This window comes from Nelumbo nucifera, chromosome 1 (assembly GCF_055504915.1).
Source record: "Nelumbo nucifera cultivar China Antique chromosome 1, China Antique-T2T, whole genome shotgun sequence".
NCBI classification, from domain to species: domain Eukaryota; kingdom Viridiplantae; phylum Streptophyta; class Magnoliopsida; order Proteales; family Nelumbonaceae; genus Nelumbo; species Nelumbo nucifera.
In genome coordinates this window covers 214,365,992-214,385,749 of record NC_142649.1, presented here as the reverse complement: position 1 = coordinate 214,385,749, position 19,758 = coordinate 214,365,992, and the positions used below count along the sequence as shown (strand labels likewise).

The 19,758-nt window shown below is 38.9% G+C and overlaps 1 protein-coding gene across 7 annotated transcripts; it reads left to right on the top strand.

Annotated features, from left to right (window-relative positions):
• The first annotated feature begins 455 nt into the window (after positions 1-455).
• LOC104604704 (ATP synthase delta chain, chloroplastic) lies at positions 456-18,048 on the top strand. Of its 7 annotated transcripts, none has more exons than XR_016081053.1 (4): positions 458-1,168; positions 1,611-1,705; positions 1,935-2,127; positions 2,296-2,666. XR_016081053.1 is itself a non-coding variant. In XM_088896153.1 (3 exons), the coding sequence occupies exons 1-2, from the start codon at positions 506-508 to the stop codon at positions 1,686-1,688; spliced, it is 741 nt and encodes a 246-aa protein (XP_088752279.1). In that variant the 5' UTR covers positions 458-505; the 3' UTR covers positions 1,689-1,705; positions 1,935-2,666. The 7 variants fall into 7 exon arrangements, 5 of the variants coding, with proteins under 5 accessions (XP_088752277.1, XP_088752279.1, XP_010267478.2 ...); XR_016081052.1 differs by having other exon boundaries at positions 2,247-2,666; XM_088896153.1 differs by having other exon boundaries at positions 1,935-2,666.
• The last annotated feature ends 1,710 nt before the right edge of the window (positions 18,049-19,758 follow it).

The window sequence follows — 19,758 nt, the reverse complement described above, 5'->3', positions numbered from 1 at the left end:
TTGGTCGGTTGACTCGTAATTACTAAAATATCCCTGCACTCCAAATCTAAATGCATGTGCCGGCCTTTTGGGAATTCCGGCAATTTCTTTCCTAAAATCCCCCCAGTAATTGTACTAATGTTGCTGAAACGGACATCATTATTAAATCTGGTGAAGGGGCCCACTTAAAAAAAGAATGGCACCATATATTATTCCAGATTCGTGGTGTTGGCAGAGACACATACAAATAATACAAAGCAAACTAGAGTGCCCAAGGCACGACCACAATATTCCAGATTCATGGTATTTTGACATTGAAGATTGATTGCAAATAAGCATTAAGCAACCAGAGTCCAGAGATGCTCTCTTTCCGTGGCTTACACAGTTACACTTACCACAACTGTAGTCCTTTCTTTTCGTGGCCCCACCCAACCCCAAATGCCCAAAATAAAACTCTATTTCATGATCCCTTGATTCTTCTTATCTTTTCTTTCCCTTGTGAAAACGCAGCTCCTCTCCAGTTTCCATGGATACCCTGTCGACCTCTGTTTCTAGTCTGAAGGCCCCTGGCCTTCCTACAACAGCTCCTCGTGAAACCTTTCACTTTAGATCTCCTCATACGCCTTTCCTTCTTCCTCACTACCACCACCTTTCCACCCACCGACCCAATTCTACCTTTAATAAACCCTCGCTTCCCTTTACTTCCAAGAGCTATAAATCCCCATTCCTCCCTTCTTCTCAGCCCTCATCATTGAGATCTCCATCTCCAGTCGTCCACCGGAAAGCCGCTAGTGGTTATGCAGCTGCCCTAATGGACAGAGCCCGGTGCAGCAACGTCCTTGAGGCTGTGGAACATGATGTTCGAAGATTTTCGAGGTTGTTTCATAGTGAACATCTTCGAGCTATCTTGAACGATCCATTCGTGGACGACAAAACGAAAGGTGAAGAGGTGAAGCAAGTTGTCGAGAAGGGTAGATTTCAGAAGCATTTGGCGGTGCTGTTGAAGATGATGATTGAGAAGAATAAGATGGGGATGGTGAATGAGGTATTGCAGGAATTCCAGAGGATTTACGACGAGTTGAGTGGGACTCGGATCGTCTTAGTTTCATCGGCTAGGAAGATGGAGGAAGATCAATTGTTTGGGATAGCTAAAAGGGTGCAGAGTCTGAGTGGAGCCATGAAAATCAAGGTGAGGCATTTGATCGATGAGAGTTTATCTTCCTCTGCTCTATAAACTTCACCATCAATTGGGTTCTTGCGCTTTTAATCTAAGCCACATGCACACTTGATACTTGTGGTAGGAGGCTGAGGTTTTGAGGTTTGGAATGTAGTTAATGGAGGGAAGCAAGGACTACTGTGTGCTAATGAATTCAATATTAGCTAGAATGCTTGAACTTAATTCCCTGCTTCTCTATGGTTTTCTTGGAGTTAACACACATCAGTCTTAAATAACAAGAGAACGCAGCTGTTGGTTCTCTGCTCTGGTTAGCCCCAAAGATAGTGACCCTTGGAATGTACTTGTAGCCTCCCAACCATTTGATGACTTAAATAATAATGTATTCAATCAAACAATTAATTTAATTCTATACACTAGCATTTGTCACACTATATCTGAACTATTTTCATTGCAGTATCTAAACTTTCAATATCAAATTAGTCCTGTCAGATATTTATTGTCAAAACTATCTGATTTCTGCCACAGACCGTAGACGGTACACTTCACGCGGTAACTCCCTCTCTCCATTTAGCGTTTAAGGGGGTGCATCATGCATGCTTTGATTCCTTTGAGCCAACACAAAAGCCTTATAGAGAAAAAGATATATCGTTGGTTTTCCCCCCTCTTGTTTTTGAGCATAATCAGTAACCTAACACTCCCTCTCTCCATCCAAATCATATATACATTTTTACCAGTAATGTGCTTAATAGAATGTTCATTACAAATTTTGTTTGGATAGGGGATTGAATTCGGATTGCCCTCAACCAAATAAACGGATCTTTAGATCAATATATAGCGCCTCACTCCAAAGCAAGGTTATTTGTTACCGATACAATATATCGATGGGAGACTTGGATGCTTGGGGGGTACCCACTGGCATGTCTAAACCAACTGGTCTCCCAAACACCACTTCAGTCTCTGAGATTCTCTCTGTAAGTTATTCTCCGCAACTGCCCTTTTGGTTTTATTTCTCTCTATAAGTCATTTTCACCTTCACATCTCTAAAACCCATAGCTTATGTGAATTGAATGTCTTCATATTTTGTACATAGTTTTTGGCCTACCTTAGTCCGGGACTTAAAACATTTCGAGAAATCGCAGAAACTCCAGATTTCTGTGCCTTTTGCAAATGGATCTGCGTTGCCTCCTGTTTATGACACAAGCTCGTTGCTTGCAACCTCGCCTTCTTACCCTATAGTGTTGGGCTCCATCCCGACGGCAACTTCTTCTTCGCTACTGCCATTGCAAAGCCTCTCCACTTCCATTGCGACTGCAATTAGATTAGTGATCTTTAAAAATATCAGTGGCGGCATGTAAAGGGGATGGTTATAAGAGTCATTTTCTAAGGTTACCCACATCTTATTTGACACATGTTGAATTTGTTTGAGTTGTTATTACAACTGTCACTAAAACACATGTAACCAGTTATAAATTTGACATTGAATAGAAGACAATTAACCTTCTTTGGACTATAGCCTCTATTTTTAGATGGTATCAGAGCATAGAAAGCTTCTATCCTCGGCCCTAGTTCTTTTGAACATCTGCTTTAATTTTCCTTTTTGGTTGGAGATCAATGGCAACAGACAGTTTCACCAACGGTGAAAAGTTCGTCCATCTACCGTCACCATTTTACCTCCACCCATCTGATAACCCAGACACCATTCTTGTTTCATATCCTTAACAGGAGAGAACTATCCTACCTGGAAATGAGCCATGCTAAACGCACTCAAGGCCAAGAACAAGGTAGGCTTCATCGATGGATCAATCGAGAAACCAGACTCCTCAAAAACTGTTGAGCTATTGGCATGGAAGAAATGTAATTCGATGGTTATTTCTTGGATTTTCAATGCACTGGCTTGAGAGCTGCACGAGAGCATTGTGTATATGGAGAATGTCATGAAATCTAGCTTGACATGGAGGAAAGATTCTCACAAGAAAATGCTTCACGCATTTTCCACCTGAAGCGAGAGATAATCTTGTTACAACAAGAAAACATACTGGTCTCCATCTATTACCAAGATGAAAGCAGTTTGGGATGAACTTGCAACATATACAATGACTCCAATGTGTTCATGGAGTGGAACAAGAAATGAATTCTTGGCAAATAAGGAGAAAGAACATGTATACCAATTTCTTCTTGGACTTAGTGATCGATTCAAAACAATCAGATCCAGTATACTTGGTATGGATCCATGCCTAACATATGACGTGTTTATGCACTTGTCTCTCAAGAAGAGAAACACCAGGCACTGGCCAGCAATTGGACCCCTATCATTGAAGTAGCATCGCTACACATAGCTGGATCTTCTCATCCCAACAACAACAAGAATCAAAAAGAACGATCCAAAGTTTAATGCGAGCATTGCAAGAAACATGGGCATTCTAAAGATCGATGCTATGAATTTGTGGGATACCCTACAAATTGGGAAGTAAAGAAGAAAAATCCAAGGAAGCAAGGCATCCTTAATGAACGAGTTGGCGAGTCTGGCAACTCCAAGATAGCGGCATCGGTTCAAATTGCTATAGTAACCGAAACCTCATAACCAATTCTTGGCCTCAATCTTGAACAATATCTTCAACTTCTTCATCTACTAAATGGAGAAAAGTCGGGAATCTCAGCAAACTTTGTTGGTAAGCCTTCCCAGTCTCATTGCATTTTATTATCTAATTCTTGGCTTTTAGACAGTGGAGCTTCAAATCATATGACTTTTTCCAAATTCAGCCACCAAAATATTCCTTCCCTTGAGGGAAAACCTTGACCAATACAATTACCCAACGAAACTCTTCTCCCTGTCCACTCTCAAGGAAATGTTTCCATCACAAATGATTTTATCCTTAAGGATGTGTTATTCACACCAAAATTTTGGTGTAACCTCTTGTCAATCAGTAAGATTACATCACAGCTAAATTGTGATGTTATTTCTTCCCCACATTTTGTATCTTATAGGACCTGACATCCAAGAAAGTGATTGGGGTGGGCAAGATGCTTAATGGCCTCTATCACTTCAGTGGGCCTGTGCCTTCACAACCATCTGCTCTACATTCTAGTCAAGACTCCACTTTCAGCCTCTAGCATTCCAGATTTGGACATGCTTCATACAACAAGGTGTCTTTAATCCTAGAATTACATGTTACTGTAACTAGCAATAAATGTTGTTGTATGCGGGCAAAACAAACACACTTTCCATTTCCAATCAGTACCACTCATTCTGAGTTTCCTTTTGAAGTTATACATGTGGGGGGGGGGGGGGGGGGGGGGGGGGGGGGGCTATAGAACCCCATCCTACACCAGTGCTTGTTACTTTCTTACAATAGTTGATGATTTTTCTCGAGAAACTTGGGTATATCTATTAAAATGTAAATCTGATGCTTCTGCATTTATTCTTTTCTTCTTTTCAATGACTAACACCCAATACCATACCACTATTAAATGCGTGAGATCTGATAATCGAGCTGAGTTCACATTTGGTCCAATTCAAGCTTACATGATGTAGCATGGAATTCTGCACCACACCTCTTGTGTGGACACCCCTCGACAAAACGAGGTCGTAGAGAGGAAGCATAGACATCTCTTAGAGATAGCCAGAGCACTGAGATTTCAAGTTGGACTTCCTATCCAATTTTGGAGCGAATGCATATTGACGATTGCATACCTAATTAATCAACTTCCCTCTTTAGTAATCCATGGCAAAAGTCCCTTTCAACTGCTTCTCAATCGAACACCTTCTTATTAACATTTGTGGAACTTTGGGTATTTGTGCTATGCAAGCACTTATATGCATGGTAGAGATAAGTTTGCTGCTTGTTCAAGACAATGTGTGTTAATCGAATACCTACATGGCCAAAAAGGTTATCGGCTATATGATATGAACACCAAGCAAGTTTTTGTTTCACAGGATGTAACTTTCTGCAAGCAAAGCTTCCCATTTCTATCTTCTAAAGTTAATAATATAAGAAACTCACATGTAATTTGATAACCCTGCATTTTGATGCCTTAAGGGCATCAATTCAGGGGTATTTTCAGCCTTAGAATAGTCAAAGTGTATCATTTTCCCAGTTAAAATCAATTATGTGACCTCTAAAGGCCTCTGTGCAAATTATGTAGAAAACTATGAAGTTTTCTAGGCTGAAGTGTAGTTTTTGGGAAGCTGGTGTGAAGTACAGCTGAGAGAGGGGGTGTTTTTGTAAAGAACTGAGAACAGGAGGGCGCCTCCTATCTACTAAACCTAGTTGGCGCCCATCCTATTGTATTACCATACTCCCCTCTCCTTAGCAAATCCTAGGGTGCCTTTTTTAACCTAATCTTTTCACTCTTAGCAAACCCTAGCCACCCCTAGATGTTTAATCTCCACCCTCCACCTCTTTTAATCTCAACCACTCAATTTAGGGCTCTCCTTTATAGCTTTTAAACCCTAGGGCACCACCTATTTCGCTAATCCTCACCATTCAACCCCTCACCTTCAAATCTCAACCACTCCCTCCATCTTATATCCCAACCATTCAATCTAGGGCACCACCTATTCTTTTAATCTTAACCCTTCAACCCTAGATGTTCTAATCTACACCCTCTATTTCTGGGTGCCCAAATCTCAGCCCTACATAATATTAGGCGCCGCCCTCTCCTTTTATTTACAGTCATAGGATCACCCCAAAACCATCTTAGTCATCCATTAGAAACCCTAGGGCGTCCCTAACTTTGCTAAATCTCAGTTGCCTCCCCCCTCTTTCTCTCTAATTCCAGTTATATCTAGCCATTCTGAACTTTTTGCCTCCTTCCTTCAATCAATTCATAATGAATTACAATATGAACAAGCTAAATGTTAGCCTTCAAGAACTTAGCAATATGTTGTAGAGGGCCGAAGAACTGATAAAGAAGGATGAGCCCATAGCCATGCTTGTTGAAGGTGGCAAATTGGGCAAGAAGAAGAGGAAGGCAAAGAAGAAACCTCAAAAGAAAACTAGCAAGCCTAAAAAGCAAAAGACGGACAAGGCATCAGATGCCTGTCACTTCTGCAAATAGACCGGCCACTGGAAGAGGAACTGTCCTCAATACCTAGAGACCAAGAAACAAAGTAATTTCGAATCCTTTATCATAGAGACCAATATGTTGGTCACTTCTGCTTCCTAGTGTATTGACTCTGGGGCTTCTACTCATGCATGTAATACATTGCAGGGGTTCAGGACAAGCAGAAGACTGAGTGACGGAGAAGTGATTCTTTACTTGGGAACTTCTACAAGTGTTGCAACTATATCCATAGGACTGTAGAATTGTATTTCAAAGAAGGAATAATTACATTAAAATATTGTCTTTATGTACCCAATTTGAGAAGAAATTTGATTTCCATTTCAAAACTGTGTGCGGATGGTTATTCTGTTCTTTTTAGTAATGTGACTACTATCAAAAAAAATAACAAATTCCTCGCATATAGAGAACTTGAGAATGGTCTCTATATTCTCCATCCTTCTCTGGAATCAAATATAATCGAAACTACATCAGATAATAACCCCAAGAAAGAACCCATGATACAGTTAATCCCACGTACCTGTGGCATTACCGACTTGGCCACATTAACATAGATCGTATCACAAGGTTGGTAAAGGATGATCCTTTGGATTTTCTAACTGTAGAAGATCTCACAACCTGTGAACCTTGCCTTCAGGATAAGATGACGAAACGACCATTTAACGGTAAGCCTGAAAGATCAACAAGCATGGTTGACCTTATACATGTGGTCCCATGATTATTAGGACATGTAACCAGCACGTTTATTTCATAACATTTATTGATGATCACTCTCGGTATGGTTACGTGTACCTAATGAGACACAAGTTTGAATCCTTTGAAAAGTTCAAAGAGTTCAGGCAAGAGGTCGAGAAACAGTTGGAGAGACACATTAAGGCCATTCGATCAGATCGAGGAGGCGAATATCTCTCTGACGAATTCAATGACTACTTAAAGGAAAATTGGATAGTATTACAACTAGCTCCTCATGCTACACCACAGTTAAATGGTGTGTCAGAGAGGAGGAACCGGACTTTATTGGATATGGTCTGATCACTTCTCGTACACTCGGAATTACCCACATCCTTTTGGGGTTACGCATTGGAGACTGCGATATACGTGCTGAACCGGGTTCCAACCAAGTCTGTTTCGAAGACTCCCTATGAGCTTTGGACCAGTAAGAAACCAAGTGTAAGACACTTGAAGATTTGGGGTTGTCCAGCACATGTTAAAAGAACAAGTGCTGACAAATTAGAATCTAAGGCCAGTCGTTGCCTATTTGTAGGCTACCCAAAAGTACTTATTCTATAACCCAGGAGAGCAGAAGGAGTTCTGTAGTTGAAATGCCCATTTCTTGCAGGAAGATTACATCCTGAACAATCATCATCAAGAAGTTGTTCTTGATGAGGAGAGCTCAGGGTAGTGGGAGATGTCCCACAAGCTCTAGTTAACTATGACCAAGAAAGTTACTTGGTAGAAGCCACGACTAGTGAGGAAGATCCTGTGACTTATACGGAAGCTGTTGGACATAGATTCCTTGAAGTGGGTAGATGTCATAAGAGCTAAGATGGACTCAATGAAGGCCAATGGAGTCTGGACTTTGGTAGATCCGCTCCCTGGGGTAAAAGCAATTGGTTGCAAATGGATCTATAAGAGGAAGAAGGGCCCCGATGGTAAGGTTGAGACCTACAAGGCTCATCTTGTGGCGAAAGGGTACACTCAGAAAAAGGGAATCGATTATGAAGAAACTTTTTCGTCCGTAGCCATGCTTAAATCCATTAAGATCCTGCTAGCTGTAGCAGCATACCATGACTACGAGATTTGGCAAATGGATGTCAAAACCACATTCTTGAATGGAGATCTTACTGAAAATATCCATATGCAGCAACTGCAAGGTTTCATAGCTGCAGGTTAGGAACACATGGTATGTAAACTCAACTGATCTATATATGGACTTAAGCAAGCTTTTAAGAGCTGGAACATCCGGTTTGACTCTACTGTCAAACAGTTTGACTTTGAGCAGAATTCGGATGAACCCTTTATTTATAGGAAAACCAGTGGGGATAAGGTTACATTCTTGGTTCTGTGTATAGATGACATTCTACTCATTGGGAATGATGTAGGAATATTGACTACGGTGAAAGTATGGCTTTCACAACAATTCTCCATGAAAGATCTTGGAGAAGCCTCTTATATCTTGGGACTTCGACTCTATAGAGATAGATCAAAAAGGATAATAGGATTATCGTAGTCTACTTACATTGACAAGATAGTCAAGAGATATAGTATGGAGAATTCCAAGAAAGAAATGTTCCTTTCAGGCATGAAATCACTCTCTCCAAGGGTATGTCTCCCAAGACACTAGAAGAGATTGAGGGCATGAAAGAAGTTCCCTATGCCTCTACCGTAGGGAGCATCATGTATGCAATGTTGTGCACTCGGCTAGACATTGCTCAGGCCGTGAGTGTGGTAAGTAGATACCAGTCTAACCTAGGACAAGAGCATTGGACCATAGTGAAAAACATACTGAAATACGTTCGAAGGACAAAAGAGTTTTGTCTGGTATTCGATGGTAGTTCACTACAGATCCTTGGGTATACTGATGCTGATTTCCAGTCAGACCCAGATGATAGAAAGTCTACATCTGGATACATCTTTATGATGGGGTCCTGTGCAAATAGCTGGAAAAGCAGCAAACAAGGGTCCACTAAGGATTCCACAACCGAGGCTGAGTACATTGCCGCAAGTGAAGCTGCCAAGGAAGCCGTATGGATGAAGAAGTTCATTTAGGAATTAGGAGTAGTTCCATCCAGAACATCACCCATTCCACTGTTGTGTGACAACACTAGAGCCATTGCTCAGGATAAAGAGTCACAAACCCACTCGAAGTCAAAACACATCGAGAGGAAGTACCATGTACTACGAGAGATAGTTGGAAGAGGGGACGTCCTGATTCAGAAGGTAGCATTAGCGGAAAATGTAACAGACCCAATAACTAACTCACTAACACAGAAAGTGTTTGAGAAACACGTGGAAAGTATGAGACTCCAACTTGTACCCGATTGGACCTAAGTGCAAATGGGAGCTGTTAGATAGTGTATTCCCTTAGCTCCAATCAGCATGATGTACATTATGACATTTATTGTAAATGTGGGTTTTCTTGCAGTGTGGGTTTGTCTCAGTCGCCAAGGTGAGACCTGAGGTTCATGTAGTGTGGGTTTTCTTGAAACCCTGAACCAGACAAAATTCCAATATTGCCTTGGACCTTAGAGATAGATGGGCAAAACTGGAATGTTACACCTGACCCCTAGACTTGATTATGATACTATTCTAGGTGTCGGGTTGGGTTGTCTTTGATGTGCCAATCAATGAGATCCTTAGAGGGGGTCAAAACCTGGGTATGTTGGGACAGTCCAAGAATTCATCTGAGTGGGTGATCATAGTGACAGGATCAGCCCCTTTGTCGGACAAAGTGAATGATCGGGAAAATGCACTCTCTATAATGGAAACATATACTTCCGGCAGTGGATTTCAAATGTGTTTGAAATTTGGTTTTGCAAAATATATTTATATAGAGATATACTTATATATATTATGGTTTCAAAATATTTGCAAAGGTTTTAATTCCCGGGATCCATGTGAGTAGAGAGTGCAGCACTGTACCTTGCAGCCGAGGGAGAGATCCTTTCTTGTCGGGCAGTGTTTGATCATTAAGGGCTGAGAGGTTAACTGTAAGATCTTTGAGAGTTATACCTGATGGGCTAATCTTGCATCTGCCTATAGTCCTTGGGCCTTCATAAGATGGCTAGACCTAAGGACCATTTAGTGTAAATGTGGGGCCCATTAAGAGCCCGTGGTGATGGACTCAGGGGTTCACTGTATTCAGTAGTGAATTCGGCCAAGCCTTGTAACAGAGGATAGGCTGAACCCATGTGGCTGATGTATAGATCAATGTTAGGGTCCCATGCCATACAAAGAGAGCCAAGATAGCCAGCATTAAAAGGAAGTGAGCCTAAAAGCTTAATGGGCCTAAAAACCCATTTTGAATTGGGTTAATTGGATTAATTAAATAGGGGTATATCTAGGTTTGGATCAGTAGATAAGGATAAGAGGATAACTCTTATCCACTTAAAGAGTCCATATCCAAATAAAGATTTGGATCAGGAAACTCCTAATTTGATTAGGAATAAGCTGATTTTGAACTACAGATAAGATAAGGGATTATCCTTATCACTTAAAGAGTTCAGATTCAAATAAAGATTTGGATTAGAAGACTCCTAATCAGATTATGAGGTTGTATCTTTAAGGTTATAAATAGAGAGCAGGGAAGACATGAAAAAGACACTAGACACAACATAGAGAGAAGACAACTCAGTTAAATTGATCTTGACTTCAGTTCTTTTTCTTCTTGCTCTTGATGCCCTACCCTGTTCGATCTTTAGTTCTTGGATCTGATCAAGATTTGATCTTGATATTGTTTCTTGCTAGAAGAAACAATTTTAAAGATGTGCTCACTACCCCATTCGATTCTTGCTGAAGAATCACAAGTTCTTGGTGAAGAACTACCCGTTGATCCTAGCTCATCCTAAGCTGTATCATCTTCAGTGGAGGGAGGATTTGGTACACTCTTTGGGCGTGAACACCTACGTTGGGAGGAGCTTTTGGCGTGGATTCTGTATCAGGTATATCCCTTCCTAATCTTGGTTTCAGATTTGGTCCGGTTTGGTTACAAGAACGAACCTTGAAAATGCAGTTTTTTAAAATAGGAATAAGATTCCCATATGGGAGTAAAGAACACCCCCTCTCTCTGCTAGACTTCACACCAACTTCCCAAAAACTGCATTTCAGCCATTTAACTTCCCTAGTTTTCCACAGAAGTTGCACAGAGACCCTCAGAGGTCACAACATTGAATTTAACTGGGAAAAAGGCACACTTTGACTATTCTAAGGTTGAAAATACCCCTGAAATTGTGCCCTTAAGGCATCAAAATACAGAGTTATCAATAATTTCCTCTTTCCCCCACACTAATCTTTTATTAAGCTTACTTAAATTACATAATTTACAAGACTGCCCTTAAGTAGGCATCAACATCAGCAATACACTTAGGAAACAAAAACAAGAGCTAAAGGCCCATAAAGAAAAAATGCCCAATAATATAATAGAACAAGAACATAGATATCAATCATGCCCAACTTGCTTATATAGTGAACCAACTTTCCTTTAGGAACACTTTTGTCAAAACATTAGCCAATTGTTCTTCAGAAGCAACAAATGGTAGACAAACTTTTCCTGAGGCAACTCTCTCATATAATATGCCTATCAACTTCAATGTGATTAGTTCTATCATGTTGAATAGGATTATGTACAATGTTGATAGCAGCTTAGTTGTCGCATCATCTAAGGATCTAGCCACTACAGAATGCTTCTTACTCCTCCATGATATAATGTTCCCTGCTACCATAACACAGTAACCTAAAGTGGACCTCTTATCATCAATACATCCGGCCCAGTCAACATCAGTGTATGCTTCCAATTTCATGTGTCTGTGCTTAGCAAACAAGATACTTTTCCTTGGATTCCCTTTTAGTTAGCACAGAACCCTCTCAGTGGCCGCTAAATGTATATCTCTGGGAGAATGCATGAACTGGATAATTATACTAATTGCATTGGAAATATCTGGTCAAGTCATGCAAAGGTATAACAACTATCCAACCGGTCTCTGGAACACTCGCTTATCAGTCAACAGTTCACTGTCAGTAGTTGACAACTTATGATTTAGGTCTATAGGAATAAAAGCAGGTCGAGCACCCAGTTTGTCAGTCTCTACAAGAAGATCAAGAACATACTTCCATTAAGAAATGAAGATACCATCCTTAGATCTAGCAAGTTCAATTCCCAAGAAATATATGAGTTCTCCCAAGTCTTTAATTTCAAACTCAATGTTAAGAAAACTTTTGAGATGAACAACTTCCTGAGTATCCTTACCAATAACCACAATATCATCAACATAGACAATCAGAAGGTCACTAAGGAACCTCTCCTCTTAACAAACAAGGTATGATCCGACTGAGTTTGTGTGTACCCAAAAGCAACACGAGCAGTCTGAAATCTGTCAAACCAAGATCTAGGAGATTGCTTAAGGCCATAAAGGGATTTCTTCAGTTTATAGACCTTTCCTTACATCTCCTTCCTATACACCCCTGGAGGTAAAGACATATAGACCTCTTCATATAGGTCCCCATTCAAGAAAACATTCTTTACATCAAACTAATGAAGAGGCCAATCAAAAGTAGTAGCTAAAGATATCAAAACTCGTACTTAAGTCATCTTGGCTACTAAATGGGCCTTATATCTCTCAATAGTACCATCTAAATGATACTTAATAGTGAACACCCACTTACAACCAACCGATTCCTTTCCCTCAAGCAAATCCAAAATTTCCTAGGTATTGTTCTTATCAAAGCATCTAATTCAGTCATAGCATCCCTCTATTCTGATTTGGACAAGGCTTATGGGACAGATTTAGAAGTCACATGTGTGGAAACATAGGCAAGGAAGGAATAGTAGGAAGGGGAAAGAAGGCTGTAGGACAGGTATTTGGAAATACAATGAGTTATACATTTCCGTTTGCCTTTGTGAAGGGCAATCAAGGTCAAGGAAAGTATCCGAAGTGGTAGAAGAGGGCTGACTTGTTACTTTAGTAGTGATGGAAGGAGCAAGAGGCTCATCTGAAGGTGTGGAAACAACTTGCATGTCTCTTAGTCTTTGTCTCTAGTATCACCTTTGGATAATAGGATGAGAAGGAAATGTGGGAGGATGAGCAGGAGGAGGGGGAGCAGGAACATAGGAAGAAGAGCCAATAGAGGACTCGATTGGAGGAGACTGGGTAGAAGATTCAATGGGTATTGGAAGATGAACAAATGGTTACAACGCAAACAAATCCTCTGAATGCTCCCCCTCAAGAGAAGTACCAAAGAAAGGAGCAGACTCTGCAAATGTGACATCTTTGGAAACAAAGAGAGTGCCATGAACCAGATCAAAACAACAATATCCCTTCTGTGTGGAGGCATATCCCAAAAAGACACACTTGTGTGCTTTAGGCTCAAACTTATGTCTTTGACGACTGTGGACATGAACATAACAAGTGCACCCAAACACTCTGAGAGGAAGAGAGAAGAGATCCTCATTTGGGAAAAGCAAGCTAAAGGGAGTTTTAAACCCCAGAACCCAGGAAGGCATTTGGTTTATCAAGTATATAGCTGTAAGGACAACATCCCCCCCAAAACTTAAAAGGAACATGAGAAGCAAAGAGGAGGCTCCTCGTAACCTCACCCAAATGTCTGTTCTTCCTTTATGCTACTCCATTTTGTTAAGGAGTGAAGGAACAAGAACTCTGATGAATAACTCCAAAGGTATCAAAGTAGGAGGAAATGATCTTCTCAACATATTCCTTTGCATTATCAGATCGGAATATTTTGATCCAAGTGTTAAACTGGGTAAGTATAAGTTCATGGAATTTTTGTACAATATTTGGTATTTCATCTTGGGATTTCATAAGGTAAATCCAAGTGTAACGAGAGAAATCATCAATGAAAAGAATGAAATATTTGTAACCCCCTATAGTACGTAAATGATATACCCCCCATACATCAGAGTGCACAATATGAAAAGGAGAAACATATCTTTTATTACTCACTGAAAAAGATTGTCTATAATGTTTTGCAAGTTCACATGACTCACAATGAAGACTCGATAAGGATATTCCCTTAAACATTTCTGGAAACAAATGACTCAAAGCTGAAATAGAAAAATGACCAAATCTCAAATGACATATCATGACTCTATCCACTAGGTAATCCAAGACTTTGATTAGAGACATCCAACAAATATATCTCAAACTCTACCTTCACTACTGCTAGCTGTTCCACAATAGATTTTTCTTCACTTTCAGATATTGTAGCAACATTTGCATTCTCGGGCTTTCTAGACAGACCACCCTTCTTAAAGTTGTTATTGTTCTGAAACCTCTTTGGAAGAAGATCTGGATGAAGTTTCCAACAAGAATACTTCATATATTTCGGCTTCTCGCAATATTCACATATCACCTCCTTTTTTTTATTTACCCCATTTAGTTTTATTCCAGCATGTACAAAATGTTATGGGAGTGGTGGAGTCTATAGTTGTACCTGTCGCCTGCTCTCATTACTGCTCACCATAGAGTATGATTGAGCAAGTGACACTTCATCATTGGCCAGAATATTTTGCCTTGTAATATCAAATTTAGGATTGAGTCCTGTAAGGAATTCAAACACTTTGTTTCTTTTCACAAATTTCCTAAAAGTTCCTACATCTTTGGTGCTTTCCCATACAACTACTTCCACAACATCTATCTCATGCTATAGTGACTTCAACATCAAATAGTAGACAACCATACTCTTCTCTCATTGTTTTAAAATTTTCACATCATTCTTCAATTTGTAGGTCCTTGTAACATTCAATTTCTGAGAGTATGTTTTTGTAACACTATCTCAAATCTCCTTGGCTGAAGTCATCCAAAGATAGTGTTGACTTATGTGGGGCTACATAGAATTTACCAACCACCCAATAACTGTGTAGTTACCCTGGATCCATTTCTCATATATAGGATTGGTCTCTTTCGGAATCACCTTACTACCCATGAGAAACCCTAGTTTACCTCTACGACAGACATGGATCTTAATAGATTATGCCCAAACAAGGTAATTTGTTCTGTCAAGTTTAATTGTAGCCACTCCTATCAGAATGGAATCTATGGAACCAACATACGACACCGGGATCTACTTCATCTCACTTCTAGATTTCTCCATCAATCAAACGAAAATAAAAAAAAAAACAATGTTTTCAACCTTTATAGACCTAACTAAGGTCAGTCAAGCACTCAAAAGTCCCAAAACTAGGGTTTCACTATACCTAGCCTCCGGGGAAAAAGAGAAAAGAGGTAGCCGCTCAAACTAGAGCTATCCAAACCACTTCCAACTGCAACCACCCACTTTTGGAGATAAAAAGGAACCCTCCAAGCCTTGAGCACCATACCCAAATAGTCTCTTCAACTCGTAACTGGAAACTCTCTAGTCGGCTAGGATTTTGGGAAAAAAAATCCATAGTCCCACTTTCTTGGCAATCTTCAGCTAGATTCCGACTCTCCAAACCCTCTACCAACTAGGCAAACAAGCTCTCTGAATGATCAACAATTCATCTCTCCATACACCTTTTGATTAGAAAAAAGTGTATGGGAAAAAAGGAAAAAAGAGAAAAGCGAAGGGAGACCTGCTCTGATACCAAGATGTGATTCAGACCAATAAAATTAGTAGAATAATTTAGATTAAAGCAAAAGAAGTAGAGAAGAAGAGGAAGACAACAAGAATAAGGAAGAAGAATGGAGAAGAAAGGAGAAAGAAATGAGGAATTCGATAATCTCCTATTTCCCCCACACTAATCTTTTATTAAACTTACTTAAGTTACATAATTTACAAGACTACCCTTAAGTAGGCATCCACATCAGCAATACACTTAGAAAACAAAAACAAGAGCTAAAGGCCCATAAAGAAAAAACTCCCAATAAGAAAACATAACAAGAAAGAACTAAAAAGAAAGACACTAATGGGCTAGGGCCCATTTGATCCAGTCTCTCTACAGAAAGAACTAAGAAAACATAACAAGGCATCCACTATGCAAGTGGCAAGTTCATCTCATTTTAGCTGGTGGAAACAAATGTTAATAGTGTCTAAGGAGTTAAAAAAATGATTTTATATGGCAAATGAAAGATGGTAATCAAATCTTCTTGATGGGTGATCCCTAGGTATCATCTCTACATGATGGGTTGCCAAGAGCAAAAGAAGATAAAATCCAGGAGACAAGATGGATGAAGGTTAAAGATCTACTTGTAAATGATGCTACGTAGAACCAACAATAGTTGAAACTTTGTGTACTAATTGATAGAGTTGGGGATACAATGCTTTGGAAGCACTCAAATTCATACATCTACACTATCAAGTAGGGGTGGCCACAAGTCGAGCTCAAGCTTGATATATAGGCTCATTTGCTAATCGAGCTGATCTTGAGCCCAGTGAAGCTCGGCTCATGAGGCTCACAAGCCTAGTATAATAAATAAATAAATTTTTATTATATACATACATACACACATACGTACATATACATATACATATAAATGTATATAATAAATAATTTTTATTTTATATATAATTATGTATAATAGTAAATAATTTTTATAATTCTTAATTTTTTATGTAAAATAAAAACTATTTTTATATGTATACTTTTTATTTTTTAGAAAAAAAAACTTGGCTTGTAGTAGAGCTCGAGCCAAGCTAAGCTTGAACTTGTGAGCTTTGAACCGAGCTGAGATTGAGCTCGAGCCTAACATAGTTTCAGCGAGCCGAGTTCAAATAGCTAAGTATTCAGCTTGGCTTGGCTCAAATCCATCCCTAGGGTGAGCAAATAGGTAGGTTCTACTCAAAACCGAATGAAACCGACCTTGAACTAACCCTACCCAATCTATTATAGGGTAGGGACTGGTTCCAAATTCTTAGAACCGACCTCCCCTAGGATGGTTCTAGGGTCTAGGGGTTTACCCTACCCGAACCGACCCAATGAACTGGTCTTGGTTACCCTTGGTGGAACTAATCTTGTTGGAACAAAACTTGCCTTGAAATAAACTCCATAATACTTTTAGGGATATGAATATTTGAACCCAAACATTCAAATGTTTGAATTTGAATGATCTCACTTGACCATTGAATTACTTAAGTGATTTGATCATTTGTTTTCATTTTAATATTTGAATGTGTACGATAAGTAGTGTAAAAGATAATATTTATAAAATTTAAATTTAATTTATAATTTTTTAACCATATAATGATAATCTACATATTAAGTTATCCAATTTAATCAATAAAGATAATATAAATTTTATACTATATTTTATATTTATTAAAAACCAAGTTTTAAAAAATATGCTTTTTTGTGAAGGGAGAGAGTAAAGAAAGTATAGGTTCCATAGGTAGCCCTAAAATCGACCCCGGAACCACCAAGGCCAGAAACAGCCCTGGAGCCGACCTTCACAAGGTAGGTTCTGGTTCAAAAAACCAGGAACCGGCCCCTTTAGGGTAGGTTCCAGGTTCTAGTATGGAACCGAACCTAACTGGCCCATGCTCACCTCTATTGTCAAGTAAGCTTATAAAAGCTCTACCAAACATCAACCTGGTGCATCATCGCACACAATTTAATGGCATAAGATATGGAAACTTCAAATTCCATATCAATATCAACTTTTCTTATGAAAGTCTACTAGGGTGGTTTATTAACAAAAAGTAGGCTTTATTTTTTGTTTGGTGAAGATAAATTGTGTACTTTATGCAATTCAATGACTGAAAGTAAGAAACATTTATTCTTTACCTGCCTTTTGCCCCGGCTGTATGGTTGGAGCTGCAACTTGGCTTAACCACAGCAGGTGTAAAACATTCGATGATTCGAGTTAATGGAGATATGGCAACAACAAACACTTTCAGCAATTTCAATGCCCCAGAAGCAAGAACTGATGGATAAGGCTGCGATTGCCATCTGATTGATTTGAGAAGCTTGAGAGAAGAAACTCCATTTGAAAACCCGCTACCTATATATTGCACAAACAGTACAAAATGATGAAACACACCAACTCGAAAATCAGAGGGTCAACAAATTGTCAATTCCTGACTGTATTTTATCAACATATTTGTATGTGGATGGTTCATATATGTTGATTATACAAAGAACTGCCAAAAGTTTTGTCATAATGAGAGATGGTTGCATAGAAGCTGGCCATTCAATACGAGTTACACTTAGAAAAAGATATTATACAGGACTGAGGTAAAGCAAACCTGGCTAGCTGGCCTCCAAATGGACGTTTCAGATTATATTGTCCGGTCCTTGAACGCTACTAAGGATGAAAATTAAAGCAAAACTGATTTATGACATCAAGTTCGTTTGTGCAATGGAAAGAGAAAATATGAAATATTTTGGAATATTTTTTTTTTCTCATGCTTGATTTAGGCTGTTTATTGGTCGGGTTGGGTTGGTTAATTGATGTTTTTCCAACCGGCCCGATCTGGTCGAGTTATTTGAAATTGAAATTGAAACCGATCTGATCGGTTTGAGCCGGTTTGGGTCGGTTTCGGCTCTACTTAGTGGTGACTTAGTTTCTATTAGGTTGTAACTAGGATAGAGACAACTTAGTTAAGTAGGAACTAAGTAGGTTGTAACTACTAACTAGGAAATAACTACTAAGTCGGTTCGGTTCGAGTCGATTTCGGTTTTCACACATGAAAACCGAAATCGAACCAAATCATCAGTTTATGATTTTTTATAACCCAAAACCGACCGGTGCTGAAGAAAACCCGACCGACTCGGGTTGAGTCGGTCCAGATTGGTCGGATTGGTGAACAACCCTATTTATGAGATATTATGAGATGGATTGGGGATAAGGTGGGATTATATATTCCAATTCTTGGGATGTGGAATCCCCACCAAGTGGGAACGAAGAGGGAAACTCGTTAACAAAAAATAAACATCTTCCTTATATTAATAAATAAAAATAACTTATTAATTTATTAATAAATAAATATGAAAATATAAAAATTATTCATTAAGTCGTAGGTATTAATATAAACTAATGAAAAGTAAAATATTAATTAATGAACTAATGATTAATTGTAAATAGTTAATAATAAGATCATAAAAAGTATTATTGACTAATCAATAAATAATGACAAAGTAGTTAATAATCAAATAATTAAGTAACCTGTGAATAAATAAATAATTATTTTCTGATTAATTAGAATTAAATTATTAATAAAATATTAATTAATTCATAATAAATATTTATAAAATACAATTATGCATTCTACATATTTGTATTTATACGCTTCCCAAACGGAGCCTTTAAGGGCAATGTGATTTGATCCCGATGTCCTGCAATTAAAAAAACCCTATAGGGTCAATGACAATGGCCTTTATGCTCTTTTTTGTAAGAAAGATCTCCTGAACTTTGCCATTACACTAAAACCCTTTATAAAATGCATTAAGTTACCAAAATGTTCATCCGATATTTTTTTATTTTCTTTTTATTGCCCTTTTCTCTTAACGGAAATAATTCTAAGACTCGGTCTTCTTTTTTCGTTCTTTTTTATGTAGAACATGAGATCAAATCAGCCCCCCACAGCACATCCCCATCATATATTGTGGGGGGCTGATTTGAACTCGTAGAACATCATGGCTGGGTCCTTCAAATAACCCAACATAGGACACCCAACTCAGAGCTGAGCCAAAGTGAACTCTTGTAACAGGAAAATGAAAATCTTTGACGGAATACTAACGGAAGAGGTCTTTGTCTAACGCCAAAGTCTAAGGACCCCCATAGTGTAGGGGGTCTTTGCTAATTTAATTTACCCTCCTAAATTTTTATTTGCAAATGAGGCCATCAGTGATCAGTGTGGGTAAAAACAATATTTTAAAAGGATAAATAGAA